Genomic DNA, 19,390 nt, shown 5'->3' with positions numbered 1-19,390 from the left:
AATCTTAAAATGCTCAAGGTGCCATCTAATCAGTCGGTTTCCTAAACTGTACACTATGGTCTATTATCTCAACTAAAAAACACTTTAGACCAAAACTTTAGGTTCAGCCTAAAATAGGGACTTATCTGCTAGCCTATGAGATTTTTACACATTTTAAGACTTAATACTATCTCTGCTATGTAAATGAATAACTCGTTGGATCTTGTGTTCAAAATGGCGCTGGCAGCCACATATATGTAGTCTTCGTCATTACTTAGGGTTTAGTCCAATATTGTTCATTTTCACTGAGCTCTCATAATACGTATATACTCCGATCCAATGTGTTTGGTATATTTTATTTGCCTTATCGAAATTTGAAGTGACCATACCGAAAACTGTATATAAAGAAAGTTCACAAGCTTACACTAAACTGTATAAAGATATACATATTTTGCATTAATTTTAATCATTCCTTATTAAGATGCGAGGTGGGCAAGTTCAAGTTTAAATTTGTTGATAGGCCATCTTACAATGTGTATATACATATAGAAAATGTATCATTCATATATCCATTACAATCTTACATTGTTAATTAATTATTAATTAATACCTGACAATGTATTTTTCAAGGTCAAGTTCATTCACAAGTACTGCAACACATTATCTTAATGCTCTTAATATCCGTCCGTAGTTGTGTGTAAATAAAGACATATCCGTTTAAAACAACTCTCAAATTGTTACTTGGTATCTTTGTCAATAAACGGTTTGCAAATGCTGTAATAAAATATGGGTTTAAAATAAGTCTGTGGGTGTGTGTATGTATGTATGTATGTATGTATGTATGTATGTATGTATGTATGTCTGTATGTGTGTATGTATGTATGTATGTATGTATGTGATATATATATTACTGCCCAGTATTCCATATTCCATCATTACGTTACTCAACTCAATTTCTTCTGCTGTGACGTTGATGACTTGTTAACGATCCGTCATAATCCTATAGAACTACCGTCTCTATGATGAAGTCGATTTCTTGAGCATGGCCAGCTCCAATCTGATTAAAATCAGATGTAGTGTACACATCGCGATTTCTTTTTGGCTGTTACGTTTACTGTCGTTTTTTCTTGTGTGAGCGCTCGTTGTATGTAACGAGCGCTCACAAAAGAACAAACAACAGTAAACGTAACAACCAAAAGAAATCGCGACGGGTACACTACACCGGATTTTAATTAGATTGGGCCAGCTTCACAGTAATTATGTCTTTGAATATATTAATTACATCCAGAGAGTGACTATCTTGAGCGCACATAATACCATATTTGCTTACACACAAACTTTATAACTCAGTAAAACAAATGCAAAATTTAACCGAAGGCGAAATCAATGAAACAAGATGGCCTTGAAATGACATAATATGCTACTTTTGGCTTACAAGTAACATGAACAATACATCTTAAATTGCAATATGTAGACATTTTGAAACAACTACAAAGATTTGGGATTTCCTTCTAAACACTTTTCCAGCCCACAAATTTCAAAGTGTTGATGTTATGTTAGTGATACAATTTTTCTTCTGGCTCTTTTGGTCCTGAGTAGGTTTTACTCTGAGAATAAAGATGAAAAACGTAAAAGAACTGTTGAGATCTAAACAACTATCTCTATCGTGAGATCGTTGTATGACGAATTTTTACTAAGTTTCAGCCAATCGATATTTCGATAATGTTACAGTGAGGGACAAATGTCAAATTCAAGAAATATTCTGAAACAGGTTATGTAATCATTCAATCATTGTAAACGTGCATCGTGGTCAGTTAAGCAAAGCATGCACGGGTAAATTACTTTGTTAAGAAAGTGCAGACTCGGCTGTTTCAACGAGTAAAATAATCATAGAATATATGAATGGACAATTGGAATGCCGATGTGTAGCCTCGTGAATCGAATGAAATAGTATCTGGTGCAACTTGAATAAGCTTTTGGCGACGAGAAGACAGTGTCTAGACGACACGAAGAGAAGCTATAGCGAAAGTAGCAACAAAGCCAGCAACATTAAGTTATGAAAGGTATGAATGTTAAACAAAAAAAAAGTGAAAAAAAGTGTTAGACATGAGAGTGGGAAATATTGAGGAAAGATGTCTACAAGGAAAAAAACTGCAAAATACAAGAACATATCCTTGGAAGCGACAATAACACATGACTGATAAAATAATATATAATGGAATAAATCGACATACTGTTTGTAGTTGATCACGATACCCTACATCATATGGCACAATTATGTAATGTGAAATCATGAAATGACTCCAGAACCCACAGGTTACATATCCTTCAGTGGCATCCCCTGTTGACAATGAAACACTCAATGAAACACTTCAAAGAAACAATTTGTATATTCATAATGAAAACAAAATTGTTAAACTGCAGGTGTGTATCATGTCGTATAGTTACTGGACTTTGATTAGCATCAATGATAGCAAACATATCATAGCTAATAAGTGATTACATCATTTCTTTATTTGTAAAACTTGAAACAAATGTTATTATTTTTATCGTTCATGTCAATATTTCAAATCTTAGATTTCACCTTCACGTAGATAACGTAAACCCTCTCTCACAAAACAGACAAACATTAAGGTTATGTTTATAATCTGCAATACGTCGTCAATAAGTAATGCCCCATTGATTATCCTTGGATGTCTTGTTGACATGCGCACAAAGGTCAAGTAGTAAGTAGCCGTAAGGTCCGTACAGTCCTTTCATAATTTGGGTGGGTGGAGAAAAAAATCAATGGATCAATTTTGTGTTCACTTAATATGGTGATTATATGTCAAAGCTTGAAATGGCTTAATATACCTGTCGGGAGTTCACATAGTATGCATAAATCAAAATTATTTCTGGTGATATAGTTCTTCAGTTTGTGGTGTTGAAATAACATTTCAACCCATCTTCAATCTCAATGATGGTTTTTAAATTGTTCATCGCTGGACTGTGTGTATCATGAAACAGGGCAGCTTCTTTAACATTTCCTGTCTGTCGTTTTGTATGTTGTCCCTTTACGATGCATTTTGCTTCATCTGGAATATTTAAGTTGCAAGATAAATACTTCCCCCCCCCCCCGTCACTAAAACTCATAACTATTCCCCTATACGTGAGTTGAGATGAACAACGATTGCAACCAGTCTAGCGTTAGCAACTGTTGGTACAACACTTCGGTGGCAGCATACTTCGATAGTATTAGACCTCTACTAAAAGTTACACAACTTCTTGACAATGACTCGCGACATTGCAAAACCAGTACCATTGCTGGTGATTGTTCTGACGATGTGCGTTGTAGTAGTGGTTAAAAGTGGCCCAGTAATAGACACGAAATGTGGACCTGTTGAAGGCACCAGTACCACCTTCCCAGGGCTTAATGTTGACATGTTCAAAGGTATACCATACGCGGAATCACCTGCAGGAGACCTACGTTTTCTACCTCCAGTACCAAAGAAGCCTTGGGCTCCAGCAGTTTACGATGCAACGGACTTTGGCCCGTCGTGTCCACAAGATCTTATAAACAACCCATTGCCTAACTATGACAAAGACGAAGATTGTCTGCTGCTAAATATATACGTACCCAACAATGCCAGTGACATCGCCAAACCTTTTGCCGTGATGGTATGGATTCACGGTGGTAGTTTTACTTTTGGACAGGGCATGTTTCGCGATGTTACAGCACTGGCAGCTTATTATGACGTCATAGCTGTCACCCTAAACTACCGAGTTGGGGCCCTTGGTTTTCTGAGCACTGGAGATGCATACGCTTCGGGTAACTATGGACTTCTTGACCAATTGCTTGCTTTGACCTGGGTGAAAGAAAACGTCGTCTTTTTCGGAGGAAATCCAGAGCAAGTAACTATTTTTGGTAATTCTGCTGGGGGAAGAGCTATCCATTCTCTGGCACTCTCACCAGCGAGTGAAAGGCTTTTTCAGCGAGTCATATCTCAAAGTGGTACTATCAATTATGATCAAATTATTGGGGATCCGGCAACAAATGCGAGAAAGCTTGCCAGTGACCTTGGTTGTCAAGATATAAATAATCACGAAAAATTAGTCAACTGTCTGAGGGGAATACCTGCGGACGACATCGTTGTCGCTCAAAGGGATGTCAACGTTGGGTTAGTCGTGGATGGGGAAGTTATCACCCATTCATTCGAAGAATTTGTTGCAAAAAGTGACTTTCAAAAATACGATTATCTTCTTGGTGCTAATAGCTATGAAGCAATTTTTAGAATGGAGTCTATCCCGTACGACCTTACTCTAGGAATGCCTCAAGATTTCTTTGAAAACCAGATCAGAACAGATATCGCTTCATCTTTTGAGCAAAATGAAGAGGCCATCACAGATGCAGCACTCCATGAATATACTGACTGGGCTGACCCTTTTGACGAATTTATTAGACGGGATCTGTATGCTGATTTCTATGGCGATCATATCTACCTCTACCCAACAGTACAGGCAGCTAGAGAACACAGTCACAGCAAGTTGTCATATGAAGGGGGAAAGACGTACCACTACCATTTTGACCATCATTCAAGTTACTGTGACTGTGCTCCATATGTAGATGGAGCTGGACATTCTTACGAGATTGACTTCGTCCTTGGGACGATAGTTTTACAGGATTATGACGGGTCGTTAAAATTCGTCAACGTCACAGCAGAAGAAATTGAGCTGAGTAACGTGATGATGGAATATTGGATAAATTTTGCAAAGACAGGGTAAGAAATTACTCTAGATAATGTTATGTAAATAGTTTGTTCTTGACCTCGTGAATATGAATTTGCCCCGACCATAGATCACCACTTGTGATATCTATCAAGGTACAATTCAAAGTGACGCACTGTTGATGTTTTCTTTTATATTTAACTTTAGCGATCCAAACAGTGGACAGATGAATTACAGAACTGTAACCTGGCCGGAATATGACAGTACTGACGAGTTCTATCTACATTTAACCACTAAAATGACGGATGAAAACATAAAGCAGAGGCTCCGTGCAGAAAAACTGGCTTTTTGGTTGGAGTATGTTCCAAAGCTTGTTGGAAACACTTGCACTGTATCTGCCAGTACAGCTGCTTTACAGTCGTATCTGTTAATCTTCATTTTTCTTTTACCTTCATTTGAATGAATGTTATTGCTAGTTATAGTACAGAAATATATTACCACAATATAATCAGACAGACGGACGGACGGACGGACGGACGGACGGACGGACAGACGGACAGACAGACAGACAGACAGACAGACAGACATACAGACAGACAGACAGACAGACAGACAGACAGACAGACAGACAGACAGACAGGCAGGCAGGCAGGCAGGCAGACAGACAGACAGACAGACAGCAGACGGACGGACGGACGGACGGACGGACAGATTTCACGTTTTACTTTCATGAAGTAATCATGACATTTAAGTGAGATGAAGATGTAATAGCATCAGACAGCAGACCTTTAATTTCACCTATACATATGTCGTAAGGCACAACTCTCGTGTGATGGTGTATCAAGCATGGCATTTTAATATATGAAGTGATTCCCATTTCAATTGATCAAAGTATACGATGCCACGAGTAGAGTCAATTATTCTGATATCCATGATTAAAACAACATACTATAAAGGGGAGTGGGATTTAATGATACATTTTCATTAAATCAGCCGCAGTACAAACAAGGCTGAGGTTATCTTTTCTGCTTTGGAGGGATGTTCTATCATCAATCACGTCTATTGTAGCAGTTTTACAACAACGTATCACATGAGAGGCAGATATTAGACTTTGATTGGAACCAATGATAGCAAACATGTCATCATAGCCAACGAGTGTTTACTTACAATATTATCTCTTACATCTATAACTTCAAAACAAGCGAACTACCTGAAATTATTGCCCTTAGCATGTTCATGTGGCATTTTATACAAATACTGAGCGTGTATGATCTTCGTAACTAAATACAGTAAAAGTGGGTTAGCCATATTATTTCAATTATTAAAACAGATCTCTTGTTAACCTTTGGTGTCTTTTGGACTTGCAAGCAAAGGTCAAATAGTCGGTAGTCGTCAGAGTTAGTACTTTGATAAACTTGGGTCGATGAAATGAAGAGAAAACTATGTTTCCAACAATACGATGGCAATATTGTGTAAGTTTTAATTTGGGCAATGTATTTTCCACATGAGAAAGAGCAACTCCCTTACCATTTTCTTCCATCTTTTGTTAGTTGTGTGTACCTTTACGATGAATATATGAATATATATTACCCAAGTTGGATTATTTCCTTTAGTTGCACGCTGTCCCGAACATTCAAGTCTGTCATGAGATGGTTATTCCCCTCTACGTGACCTTTAACACATAGATAGTTTCCACCAAACTGTCTTTGGGCGAACACAGATTGCAAACGGTCTTCAGCTAGCAACTGCTGAGAAAATAATTTTGTGGCTGGACACTTATGTTACCAGAGCTAAAGTAAAAGCTACACTTCTAGACAATGGTTCGCGAAATGTTAAATCCAGTGTGGTTGCAGGTAATTCTAATGTGTGTAGTAATGATTATGAGTGGCCCAGTTGTAGACACTGACAACGGACCTGTTGAAGGCACCAGTACCACTTTCCCAGGACTTAATGTTGACATGTTCAGAGGTATACCATACGCGGAATCTCCTGCTGGAGACCTACGCTTTCTGCCTCCAGTGCCGAAGAAGCCTTGGGCTCCAGCAGTTTACGATGCAACGGAATTTGGTCCGTCCTGTCCACAACTTGAAATAAACAACCCTTTGCCAAACTACGACCAGGACGAAGATTGCCTGCTACTAAATATATACGTACCAAACAATGCCAGTGACATCGCCAAACCTTTTGCCGTGATGGTCTGGATTCATGGTGGTAGTTTTATGTTTGGACAGGGTATGTTTTACGATGTTACTGCACTGGCAGCATACCACAACGTCATCGCTATCACACTAAACTACCGAGTTGGCGTGCTTGGTTTCCTGAGCACCGGGGATTCATACGCTTCTGGTAACTACGGACTTCTAGACCAACTTCTTGCATTGACCTGGGTAAAAGAAAACATCGCATATTTTGGAGGAAATCCAGATCAAGTAACGATTTTCGGTAATTCTGCAGGGGGAAGAGCTTGCCATGTTCTGGCACTTTCACCAGCCAGTGAAGGGTTGTTTCAACGAGTCATATCTCAAAGTGGTATTCTCAATTATGATCAAATTATTGGAGATCCGGCAACAAATGCAAGAAAGCTCGGCAGTGATCTCGGTTGCAAAGATGTAGAAAACCACGAAAACTTAGTAAACTGTTTAAGGGAAGTACCTGCAGACGACATTGTTGTAGCACAAACAGGCGTCGATGTTGGATTAGTCGTGGATGGAGAAGTTATTACCCACCCATTCGAACAATTCGTTGCAAACAGTGACTTTGAAAAGTATGACTATCTTTTTGGTTCCAATAGCTACGAAGGATCAATTAGATTGATTTTCATCCCATATGATCTTAACCTTGGAATGCCCCTAAATATGTTTGAAAACCTAGTCACATTGGACATTGAGTCATCCTTTGAGAAAAATGAAGAAGTGGTCACAGATGCAGCACTTCATGAATATACTGACTGGGCACATCCTTTTGATGAATTTATTAGAAGGGATCTGTATGCTGATTTCTATGGCGACCGTGTCTACATTTATCCTACAGTACAAGCAGCTAGAGAACATGGCAAGTTGCCAAATACAGGAGGAAATACATACCATTACCATTTTGACCACCGCTCAAGTTACTGTGACTGCCCTTCGTATGTAGATGGAGCTGGTCATACTCACCAAGTCGACTTCGTCATCGGAACGATAATTTTACAAGATTACGATGGTTTGTTAAAATTCGCCAACGTCACAGCAGAAGAAGTTGAATTGAGTAATATAATGATGGAATATTGGGTAAATTTTGCCAAAACAGGGTAAGAATCTCTATATACACCATTTGTATGTATCTGTTGTTTGACCCGATGTCACTCTTGAACAGGTATAAGTACCACTTAGGAAATAAGTTCATTGTCATGTTCGAACAGTTAAACAAATTCGAGTTGGTGGAAAAAAAATTGCTGTTGCAGCTTCTGTCTAGATTCTTTCATTCCGTATATTCAACAAATGACAAACAAAACATTGTGGTGGTAAAAACACACTATATCCAACGTTTTGGTAAGGCCAAATAAAAAATATTATGTTTTTACGATAACCCGACCTGTCCTAGTTTAAGCCGCCGACCCTCAATTATAATGCTTACATTCAAAGGTAAAATGGGGAGAACTTCCTTCTATTTCCATGTAAATGTCCTGCCAAATAACTTTGGTCAGTTTATTAAAATTAAATTCCAGAGAAACTATGTGTTTAAGACTGTAAGTAAAGTCTGCATATTGCGATCGTCTACATACTGCACGTAATTATTTATATTACACCTCATCAAACTATGACCACAGAAGATATATTGCCCAATTGAGAATCTCGTCTTTAGCTCGAAGCACTTTCTCAACAACAAAATAAAAACAAAATTCCGACCTATCTACAGTATTTTTGGAAGTAAATTTCTCTTCATTGTGAAATTAACAAAATTTATCGGAATGAAACTTTCTTTTTGCATAATAGTATTTTCAAAGGGTTAAATATACATCAATATGTAGCACATCACAAAAACATTCTATCCTTGCTGGCGATTCCAATAAATATATCTCCCTTCGACAGGTAGAATGTAAGAATTATTACAAATTAGTAGGTGTTTTATACATATTGGTGATACTAGATGTACCATGAGTATCTTTGTCAAAAACCACATATCACCATATATCATTAACCTTAAATTTTCTGACTTGCTATTTTATTTCTGTTTGCATGCTTTAGCGATCCAAACAGTGGACAGGTGAATTACAGAACTGTAACCTGGCCGGAATATGACAGTACTGACGAGTTCTATCTACATTTAACCACTAATATGACGGATGAAAACATAAAGCAGAGGCTCCGTGCAGAAAAACTGGCTTTTTGGTTGGAGTATGTTCCAAAGCTTGTTGGAAACACTTGCACTGTATAATAATAATAATATCTGCCAGTACGGCTGCTTTACAGTCGTATCTGTTAATCTTCATTTTTCTTTTACCTTCAATTGTGTTTGAATGAACGTTATTGCCAGTTACAGTACAGAGATATATTACCGCAATATAATCAGACAGACAGACAGACAGACAGACAGACAGACAGACATAGTTCACATTTTACTTTCATGAAGTCATCATGACATTTGAGTGAGATGAAGTTGTAATATCATCACTTTACTGAAGCCATAAGAGTCCGTCTCTTATGTGCGTACATATACATACATACATACATACATACATACATACATACATACATACATACATACATACACACACAGACAGACAGACAGACAGACAGACAGACAGACAGACACACACACACAGACACACAGACACACTCACACACACACACAGACAGAAAGGAAGACAGACAGACAGACAGACAGACAGACAGACAGACAGACAGACAGACAGACAGACAGACAGACAGACCTTTAATTTCCCCTATACATACATCGCAAGGCACAACTCTCGTGCGATGGTGTATATCGGGCATGGCATATTAATATATGAAGTGATTCCCATTTCAATTGATCAAAGTATACGATGCCACGAGTAGCTAGAGTCAATTATTCTGATATCTATGATTAAAACAACATTCTATAAAGGGGAGTGGGATTTAATGATACATTTTCATTAAATCAGCCGCAGTACAAACAAGGCTGAGGTTATCTTTTCTGCTTTGGAGGGATGTTCTATCATCAATCACGTCTATTGTAGCAGTTTTACAACAACGCATCACATGAGAGGCAGATATTAGACTTTGATTGGAACCAATGATAGCAAACATGTTATCATAGCCAACGAGTGTTTACTTACAATATCATCTCTTGCATCTATAACTTCAAAACAAGCGAACTGCCTGAAATTATTGCCCTTGGCATGTTCATGTGGCATTTTATACAAATACTGAGCGTGTATGATCTTCGTAACTAAATATAGTAAAAATGGGTTAGCCATATAATTTCAATTATTAAAGCAGATCTCTTGTTAACCTTTGGTGTCTTTTGAACTTGCAAGCAAAGGTCAAATAGCCGGTAGTCGTCAGATTTAGTACTTTGATAAACTTGGGTCGATGAAATAAAGAAAAAATTGTGTTTCTAACAATACGATGGCAATATTGTGTACGTTTTAAATTGAGCAATGTATTTTTCACAAGATAGCAACTTTTCGTAACATTTTCTTCCATCATTTGGTTAGTTTTACCTTTACGATGAATATATATATATATATATATATATATATATATATATATATATATATATATATATATATATATATATATATATATATATATATATATATATATATATATATATATATATATAGCCCAAGTTGGATTAATTCCTAAAGTTAGTTGCACGCTGTCCCGAACATTCATGTCTGTCATGAGATGGTTATCACCGTATTCCCCTCTACGTGACCTTTAACACAGATAGTTTCCACCAAACTGTCTTTGAGCGAACAGGGATTGCAAACGGTCTTCAGCTAGCAACTGCTGAGTAAATCATTTTGTGGCTGGACACTTATGTTACCAGATCTAAAGTAAAAGCTACACTTCTAGACAATGATTCGTGAAATGTTAAATCCAATATGGTTACAGGTAATTCTAATGTGCGTAATAATGGTTATGAGTGGCCCAGTTGTAGACACTGACAACGGACCTGTTGAAGGCACCAGTACCACTTTCCCAGGGATTAATGTTGACATGTTCAGAGGTATACCATACGCGGAATCTCCTGCTGGAGACCTACGCTTTCTGCCTCCAGTGCCGATGAAGCCTTGGGCTCCAGTAGTTTACGATGCAACGGAATTTGGTCCGTCCTGTCCACAACTTGAAATAAGCAACCCTTTGCCAAACTACGACCAGGACGAAGATTGCCTGCTACTAAATATATACGTACCAAACAATGCCAGTGACATCGCCAAACCTTTTGCCGTGATGGTCTGGATTCATGGTGGTAGTTTTATGTTTAGACAGGGTATGTTTTACGATGTTACTGCACTGGCAGCATACCACAACGTCATCGCTATCACACTAAACTACCGAGTTGGCGTGCTTGGTTTCCTGAGTACCGGGGATTCATACGCTTCTGGTAACTACGGACTTCTAGACCAACTTCTTGCATTGACCTGGGTAAAAGAAAACATCGCATATTTTGGAGGAAATCCAGATCAAGTAACGATTTTCGGTAATTCTGCAGGGGGAAGAGCTTGCCATGTTCTGGCACTTTCACCAGCCAGTGAAGGGTTGTTTCAACGAGTCATATCTCAAAGTGGTATTCTCAATTATGATCAAATTATTGGAGATCCGGCAACAAATGCAAGAAAGCTCGGCAGTGATCTCGGTTGCAAAGATGTAGAAAACCACGAAAACTTAGTGAACTGTTTAAGGGAAGTACCTGCAGACGACATTGTTGTAGCACAAACAGGCGTCGATGTTGGATTAGTTGTGGATGGAGAAGTTATTACCCACCCATTCGAACAATTCGTTGCAAACAGTGACTTTGAAAAGTATGACTATCTTTTTGGTTCCAATAGCTACGAAGGATCAATTATCGATTGATTTTCATCCCATATGATCTTAACCTTGGAATGCCCCTAAATATGTTTGAAAACCTAGTCACATTGGACATTGAGTCATCCTTTGAGAAAAATGAAGACGTCATCACAGATGCAGCACTTCATGAATATACTGACTGGGCAAATCCTTTTGATGAATTTATTAGAAGGGATATGTATGCTGATTTCTATGGCGACCGTGTCTACATTTACCCAACAGTACAGGCAGCTAGAGAACATGGCAAGTTGCCAAATACAGGAGGAAATACATACCATTACCATTTTGACCACCGCTCAAGTTACTGTGACTGCCCTTCGTATGTAGCTGGAGCTGGCCATGGATACGAAATTGACTTCGTCATCGGAACGATAATTTTACAAGATTACGATGGTTTGTTAAAATTCGCCAACGTCACAGCAGAAGAAGTTGAATTGAGTAATATAATAATGGAATATTGCGTAAATTTTGCCAAAACAGGGTAAGAATCTCTATATACACCATTTGTATGTATCTGTTGTTTGACCCGATGTCACTCATGAACAAGTATAAGTACCACTTAGGAAATAAGTTCATTGTCATGTTTGAACAGTTAAACAAAATCGAGTTGGTGGAAAATAAATTGCAGATAGACGCATGGAAAAAAAATTGTTGTTGCAGCATTTGTCTAGATTCTTTCATTCCGTATATTCAACAAATGGCAAACAAAACATTGTGGTGGTAAAAAAAACACTATATCCAACGTTTTGGTAAGGCCAAATAAAAAGTATTGTGTTTTTACGATAACCCGACCTGTCCTAGTTTAAGCCGCCGACCCTCAATTATAATGCTTACATTCAAAAAGGTAAAATGGGGAGAATTTACTTCTATTTCCATGTAAATTTCCTGCCAAATAACTTTAGTCAGTTTATTAAAATTAAATTCCAGAGAAAGTATGTGTTTAAGACTGTAAGTAAAGTCTGCGCATTGCGATCGTCTACATCCTGCACGTAATTATTTATTTTACACCTCATCAAACTATGATCACAGAAGATATATTGACCAATGAGTATCTCGTCTTTAGCTCGAAGCACTTTCTCAAAAACAAAATAAAAACAAAATTCCGACCTACCTACCGTATTTTTTGAAGTCACTTTCCCTTCAATGTGAACTTATCAAAATTTATCGGAATGAAACTTTTTTTTTGCATAATAGTATTTTCAAAGGGTTAAATATACATCAATGTATAACACCTCACGAAAACATTGTATCCTTACTGGCGATTCCAATAAATTTATCTCCCTTCGACAGGTAGAATGTAAGAATTATTACAAATTAGTAGGTGTTTTATACATATTGGTGACACTAGATGTACCATGAGTATCTTTGTCTAAACCACATATCACCACATACATGTATCATTAACCTTAAATTTTCTCACTTGCTATTTTATTTCTGTTTGCATACTTTAGCGATCCAAACAGTGGACAGATGAATTACAGAACTGTAACCTGGCCGGAATATGACAGTACTGACGAGTTCTATCTACATTTAACCACTAATATGACGGATGAAAACATTCAGCAGAGGCTCCGTGCAGAAAAACTGACGTTTTGGTTGGAGTATGTTCCAAAGCTTGTTGGAAACACTTGCACTGTATCTGCCAGTACAGCTGTCATGCAGTCATGTCTGTTAATCTTCATATCAGTTATATTTCCTATTTTGTTTGAATAAACATCCTTCGACTGGTTTTCATCTTGACGTAGCGGTAAGATTATATCAGTTACCGAGTCACATCGAAACTTTGCTGTAATATATATATATATATATATATATATATATATATATATATATATATATATATATATATATATATATGTATATATATATATACACACACACACATAAATAAACATATATATATATATATATATATATATATATATATATATATACATATATATATATATGTATATATATATATTTATATATATATATATATATATATATATATATATTCAACGAAGCTACGCGCCCACACATTAGCCTGATGATCCTTTTGATGAAACGGACCGTAGTGTAAATCCATAATGCAATAACATACTCGTCTTCTTTCACTTTTATGTGTGTGTGTGTGTATATATGTGTGTGTATGTGTGTGTGTGTGTTTGTGTGTGTGTGTGTGTATGTGTGTGTTTGCGTGTTTGTGTGTGTGTAAGATATCTAATTATATATCCACAAATTATATATAATTTAAAGGAAACTTTCAGTTTCCCTCATACGCACTATCTTGCTCACATATGTTCATATTTTTCTGATAATGGTGTTTGTTGTAGTATGAGTTTCTTGACCATTTTCTTGATCCTAGTTTCCTCTTGTTCAGAATGGGAATAAACATATTTTGATATCTTATCAACCGATCGATAACGTGTCTCAGAAGCGGCTACCTCTATGGCAGGATCACTGTGTGGGAAGTATTTTAGACGAAATCCTGGATTTTCAGGGAGTTTTTGTTACCTCCTGAACCGACCAACATTTCAATAATTTTACAACGAGAATATATTTTTTTTTAAATCTTATGGTCATTGTTTGGATTTCGCACAGGAAGGGGAAATTACTTTTTTTAATGCAGGCTGGTTTTTTAAAGGCAAATGAAATTACAACAGAAGCGTTATGAGTTACATGAGTGACCCATGAATGGTGTAGCCAAGCGAGTATTCTTATAAAGTGAAATGGCCTGTGGCAGTCTGTAACAAACGAGATGTAGTGCCTCGCCCATCAGCCAGTACCCAAAGGGGAGACTGATTAGGGCTGAACAACACGACGTATCTTACAGTACAAGTCTGTGGTAGAACTTGAGATGGATAGTACTGAAGTGAATGAAGCTTTCGGTAACTTGTAGCCTCCTTGCTGCTAAGATGTTTCACTTTGGTATTAAACAAATGAGACGATAACAACGGAATGTAACAAAGATGGAAAGGTACAAACAAGAAAAAAAAAGTGGAGGATGTGTAGATGTCGCGAGATTTTAAATATATAAAGCAATTATAACTGTAATTCCAGAGAAAAACTTATAAGTTTGCTATAGAGACCTTTGGCGATGACAGGTTGAACAGTTCAGTGACCTTTTGGTGATGACCGTTGGACTGGTGACCGGTACACATTATGCAATGACTTTTTGAACCCGAATAATTTACTAATATGAATGTCGGCAACTGGGCATCTAAATATTATTTTTGTTTATGTGAAATCAGAAACATTATAAAATTTCCTCCAACCAAATAGTATACGTATAGCCTTCTAGCAGTCACAACCGGGAGAGTGAACTGGTTTGGTCTGATATCGGTTAATGTTTGTTTCCGTTTAGTTTACGAGTGTGTGTATACGTATGCCTGTATACTGCAGTCAATGCGACATGGAACTTGGACGATGGCACTAAGATAGATGGCAATGGTCAATTCGATTTCGGACAGTGACTATGCATAGGAACATCCACAAGAAAGAAGCCTTCACACTTACATGGTACTGGGTACAGTAAGTGTCCGAAATCAAACTGACATCATATATGACAGATAATACAAAAAGTAATAGACAATAAAATAATTTAACATATCCTTATTGAACAGAATTTCATGTACATGGTACGACTAGTAGAGACAAGTATAGATATATGCTTGAGTAAATATGTATTAAGGCGATGAGATCTAACCATCAGCATTCAATGGCTTGAATCGCATCTCAGTTGGCTGTTTCCCACAGTTTTGATTTGACTTGTATGATTATTTATTCTTTATATATTTAACAAGACATTTTCACAGTTAATTCAATCATAGAATAGCTAGTCAAAGCATAGACATTGGAGAGTGTCTCGTGACCACCGTCTATGGGCTGAGTGTATTTCTCTGTTCAGGCCAACTTCAGGGGGTCACAGCTGTTGCCAAATGGAGGCTTGTTGTTCATGTTTTGGCGACAAGGGATTAGTTCGATCACCTATATCCACATAATAATCCGTAGATGGAGTGAGATAATTCAGAGATAGTAGTTACAAAGTTCAACATGAATTCAAATGTAACCATAGACCCTACACCAACGTCCGTTGGTGTAGGGTCTATGATGTAACCAAATCTGATTTTCGTATTTCGCCAACACTTTATAGTGGATAGGTGACGCCCTACTACATCATGTTCAGTAACGTTCGTAACACCACTGGGTTTCTAGTGATATCGGTTTGCTTTGTACGGTGGATCTATGCTGGCCCAATCGTAGACACTCTTAATGGACCAATCGAAGGAACCTCTGGCCATTTCTCGGGAATCCACGTCAGTATCTTCAAAGGTATACCGTATGCAGAACCACCTGTCGGCAGTCTACGCTTTCTACCGCCTGAACCGAAGTCACCATGGGCACCTACAGTGTATGACGCAACAGAATTCGGACCATCCTGTCCACAAGAGTTTGACGTGAACAAACCCTTACCAAACTACGACATTGACGAAGACTGTTTGTTGCTCAACATATACGTACCAACCAATGCCAGTGATACAGTGGGGCAATTGCCAGTGATGGTATGGATACATGGTGGTGGTTTCACACGAGGCCAAGGCATGTCAAGTGATGGAACAGTTTTGGCAGCACTTCATGACGTCATTGTTGTAACAGTAAATTACCGTATTGGAGTATTGGGCTTTCTGTGCACAGAGGATTCATATGCCCCCGGTAACTATGGTCTTCTTGACCAGATCTTTGCCCTGTCCTGGGTGAAAGAAAACATCGCCTATTTTGGAGGACATCCAGAACAAATCACAATTTTCGGTAATTCTGCAGGTGCACAGTCTACTCACATATTATCACTTTCACCGAAAAGTGATGGACTCTTCCTGAGACTCATATCGCAGAGTGGAGCTTTTTACTATTATCGCAATGTATCAAACTCTGCAGCAAATGCAGTGCTACTTGGTGTTGCTCTTGGATGTCCAGATGTCAACAACCACGAAAAGTTAGTGAACTGTTTAAGAGAAGTACCTGCAGACGACATTGTTGTCGCTCAAAGGGATATCGAGGTTGGATTAGCCGTGGACGGCGAAGTAATCACCCACCCATTCGCAGAATTTGTTGCGAACAGTGACTTTGAAAAATATGACTTTCTTCTTGGTTCTACTAGCTATGAAGCAGCACCAATGCTGAGGGCAGTGCCCTATGATCTGAACTCTGGCATGCCAGAAGAGTTATTCCACAATCAAATCAATCAATTGATAACGGATCAATATCCGTACAATCATGAATTGGTCATAGATGCGACAATACACGACTACACAGACTGGTACCATCCGTTTGACGATTTCATTAGACGGGATGAATATGCAGATCTCTATGGCGATTTAAATTTCATTGCCCCAGTCGTCAATGCGGCGAGAGACCATGCAAAATCCTCAGACTCAACCACGGGCAAGACATACCACTATCATTTTGACCATCGTCCAAGTTACAGTGTCTACGATTCGTACGTAGATGGCGCTGCACACACTGATGAACTCCCTTTTGTCATTGGCGACCTTTTAATGCATCGTAACGATGAGTCATCACAGTTTGCAAACGCCACGGCTGAAGAAATTCAACTCAGTTATACGATGATGGAATACTGGACAAATTTTGCCAAAACAGGGTAAATATTATTATCAGAATAAAACATTATCAAGGGATTTTTTTAAGGGTCATACCGTACGGCTTGCCGTAGCTGTAAGCTTAAATAGTGTGACTTTATGATATTTTGAAGATTATTTTTTCTACTGTTTGTTTGCTTGTTTGTTTGTTTGTTTGCTTGTTTGTTAGTGTGTTTGCTTCTTTGTTTGTTTATTTGTTTATTTGTTTGTTTGTTTGTGTGTTTGTTTGTTTGTTGGGGGTTGCTTATTAGAATATTCTATACGTATTCATGACTGACAATTCTCATTATTGTTTCGGACATATAGCTTTTTAAAAGGGTGTTGTATTATTCTGGGACATTGGATTGTATCATTGGTTATCCTAGTCTCGTTATCTTAATAAGTGCTACTATCACCAGACCGGCTGTAATGCTATCTTGGACCATAATCTGGTACACAAGTTTCAATTCAGAACATTCCGTGGTTTGTTCCATCTTTATATCTGGTGTCATTTCAAAGCACCTCATTTCAATTCTTAATCTTGAATTGCTTTACATTGGTTCACAGTTGTTGGTATTTGTTGTCGCTTTTGTACTCTTTACAGATTTAATTTAGAACATTTAATTAACTACATGGCGTTCCACTAAAAATCCGTCGATTTAATTAAAAATTCAATTTACTTAAATAATCTGTACGCATGGATATATGGAATTTTGTGCTATTTTGATTAATTTTCACAAAATTTCACTAATTTATAACCTGGGTTGCCATGTTAACATGGATCACGACCAGAATCAAAATATATTATTCTTGTCTAATAGGCAACCGCTTCACAAAGTTTCCTAGCCATCCATGACTTTTTGGGATACTTCAAATGTTATTTTTCAAATTTCACTTATCCCCGTTCCCATGGTAATCACAGATCTCCACCCACCAAAATATAATCGATTCGATTGTTCTACCAAGTTTGTAGATCCACTCATAACTTTTTAGTTATCATGCTAACAGACATACTGGCAGGCAGGCAGGCAGGCAGGCAGGCAGACAGACAGACAGACAGACAGACAGACAGACAGACAGACAGACAGACAGACAGACAGACAGACAGACAGAGACAGGCCGGCAGCAGAGAACAGTTGGGGAGGAAAAGCACTCACCCCTTAGTGATAATAGCCAACGACGACGGCTGCAGACGAGGTCAATATACATGTTTTAAGACTAGATTATTTCGAAATCACACTATCCTCCCCACCCCCAACCACCCCACTCCACCCCCACCCCCACCCACCCGGCCCCTAAAACTGAAGAAACCACATCAACATACTAACGTCCTGTCAAATCACAAACACAAATTTTGAAATAACTCATCATCTCATTTGCATGTACATTACAGAGATCCGAACAACGGTCGGGTGGATCATATAACAGTGTCCTGGCCTGAATTTGACACCACGGAGGAGTTTTACCTTCATCTAAACACGAATATGACAGAAGGCAACAAGAAGCAAAGACTACGGGCAGACAAGATGGCTTTCTGGATTGACTATGTTCAATCTCTTCTCTTGTACACATGTGTTGAGTCGTCCAGCACGATGGTTTTGGGCAAACCTTTCTTAATTTCTCTTTCCTTTTTGTTTTACCTTTTTATCAAGTGTGTAATTCTACAAATAAACTAATCTAGATGTGATAGAAATGAAAATTTAACAATTAAGTAGGAAGGCAAAGCCAAAATTCAAGAAAACAAGCGGTAACAAGAATTTAGACTGCAAAATGTTGTCGTTGGTGGCGATCGTGCTCTCTGTACATTGTAAATTTTCAGAAAGAACGTCTAACACATCACCGGTTGTATTAAAAGTCAAACTGCACAGTATTCTCGAAACCTCTCAAAAATAAAATTAAATGTAATTAATGGGGTTTCTTCGATTTCTCCTGTGTTGTTATGTTTGCTTGTCTCGGTTTTCTACACAGGTTATGCAGTTGTGTTCAAGTTGGTGGCGATCATCATACATCCTCTGAGTAACTTTGCATTACTTTTTCAAACCAACAAAC

The 19,390-nt window shown here is 37.9% G+C and overlaps 4 protein-coding genes across 4 annotated transcripts; all 4 read left to right on the top strand.

Moving 5' to 3' along the window:
- The first annotated feature begins 3,249 nt into the window (after positions 1 to 3,249).
- Positions 3,250 to 4,740, top strand: LOC144435368 (neuroligin-1-like). The gene has a single exon (XM_078123964.1). The coding sequence runs from the start codon at positions 3,250 to 3,252 to the stop codon at positions 4,738 to 4,740; it is 1,491 nt and encodes a 496-aa protein (XP_077980090.1).
- A 1,823-nt stretch (positions 4,741 to 6,563) lies between these two features.
- On the top strand, positions 6,564 to 7,976 carry LOC144435367 (neuroligin-1-like). Its single transcript, XM_078123963.1, has one exon. It carries the CDS (start codon positions 6,564 to 6,566, stop codon positions 7,974 to 7,976), a length of 1,413 nt encoding a protein of 470 aa, XP_077980089.1.
- Positions 7,977 to 10,787: 2,811 nt separating this feature from the next.
- On the top strand, positions 10,788 to 11,729 carry LOC144435366 (neuroligin-1-like). Its single transcript, XM_078123962.1, has one exon. It carries the CDS (start codon positions 10,788 to 10,790, stop codon positions 11,727 to 11,729), a length of 942 nt encoding a protein of 313 aa, XP_077980088.1.
- Positions 11,730 to 15,883: 4,154 nt separating this feature from the next.
- LOC144435365 (neuroligin-2-like) lies at positions 15,884 to 17,368 on the top strand. Its single transcript, XM_078123960.1, has one exon. It carries the CDS (start codon positions 15,884 to 15,886, stop codon positions 17,366 to 17,368), a length of 1,485 nt encoding a protein of 494 aa, XP_077980086.1.
- Positions 17,369 to 19,390: the final 2,022 nt, after the last annotated feature.

This window comes from Glandiceps talaboti, chromosome 5 (genome assembly GCF_964340395.1).
Source record: "Glandiceps talaboti chromosome 5, keGlaTala1.1, whole genome shotgun sequence".
NCBI classification, from domain to species: Eukaryota; Metazoa; Hemichordata; class Enteropneusta; family Spengelidae; genus Glandiceps; species Glandiceps talaboti.
Note: the sequence above shows the minus strand (reverse complement) of the source record. Positions and strands in the feature narration are given on the sequence as shown.

Excerpts from the sequence above, each read along its gene's own strand:
- LOC144435368 (XM_078123964.1), top strand. The coding sequence starts at position 3,250 with ATGACTCGCGACATTGCAAAACCAGTACCATTGCTGGTGATTGTTCTG.
- LOC144435367 (XM_078123963.1), top strand. The coding sequence starts at position 6,564 with ATGAGTGGCCCAGTTGTAGACACTGACAACGGACCTGTTGAAGGCACC.
- LOC144435366 (XM_078123962.1), top strand. The coding sequence starts at position 10,788 with ATGGTTATGAGTGGCCCAGTTGTAGACACTGACAACGGACCTGTTGAA.
- LOC144435365 (XM_078123960.1), top strand. The coding sequence starts at position 15,884 with ATGTTCAGTAACGTTCGTAACACCACTGGGTTTCTAGTGATATCGGTT.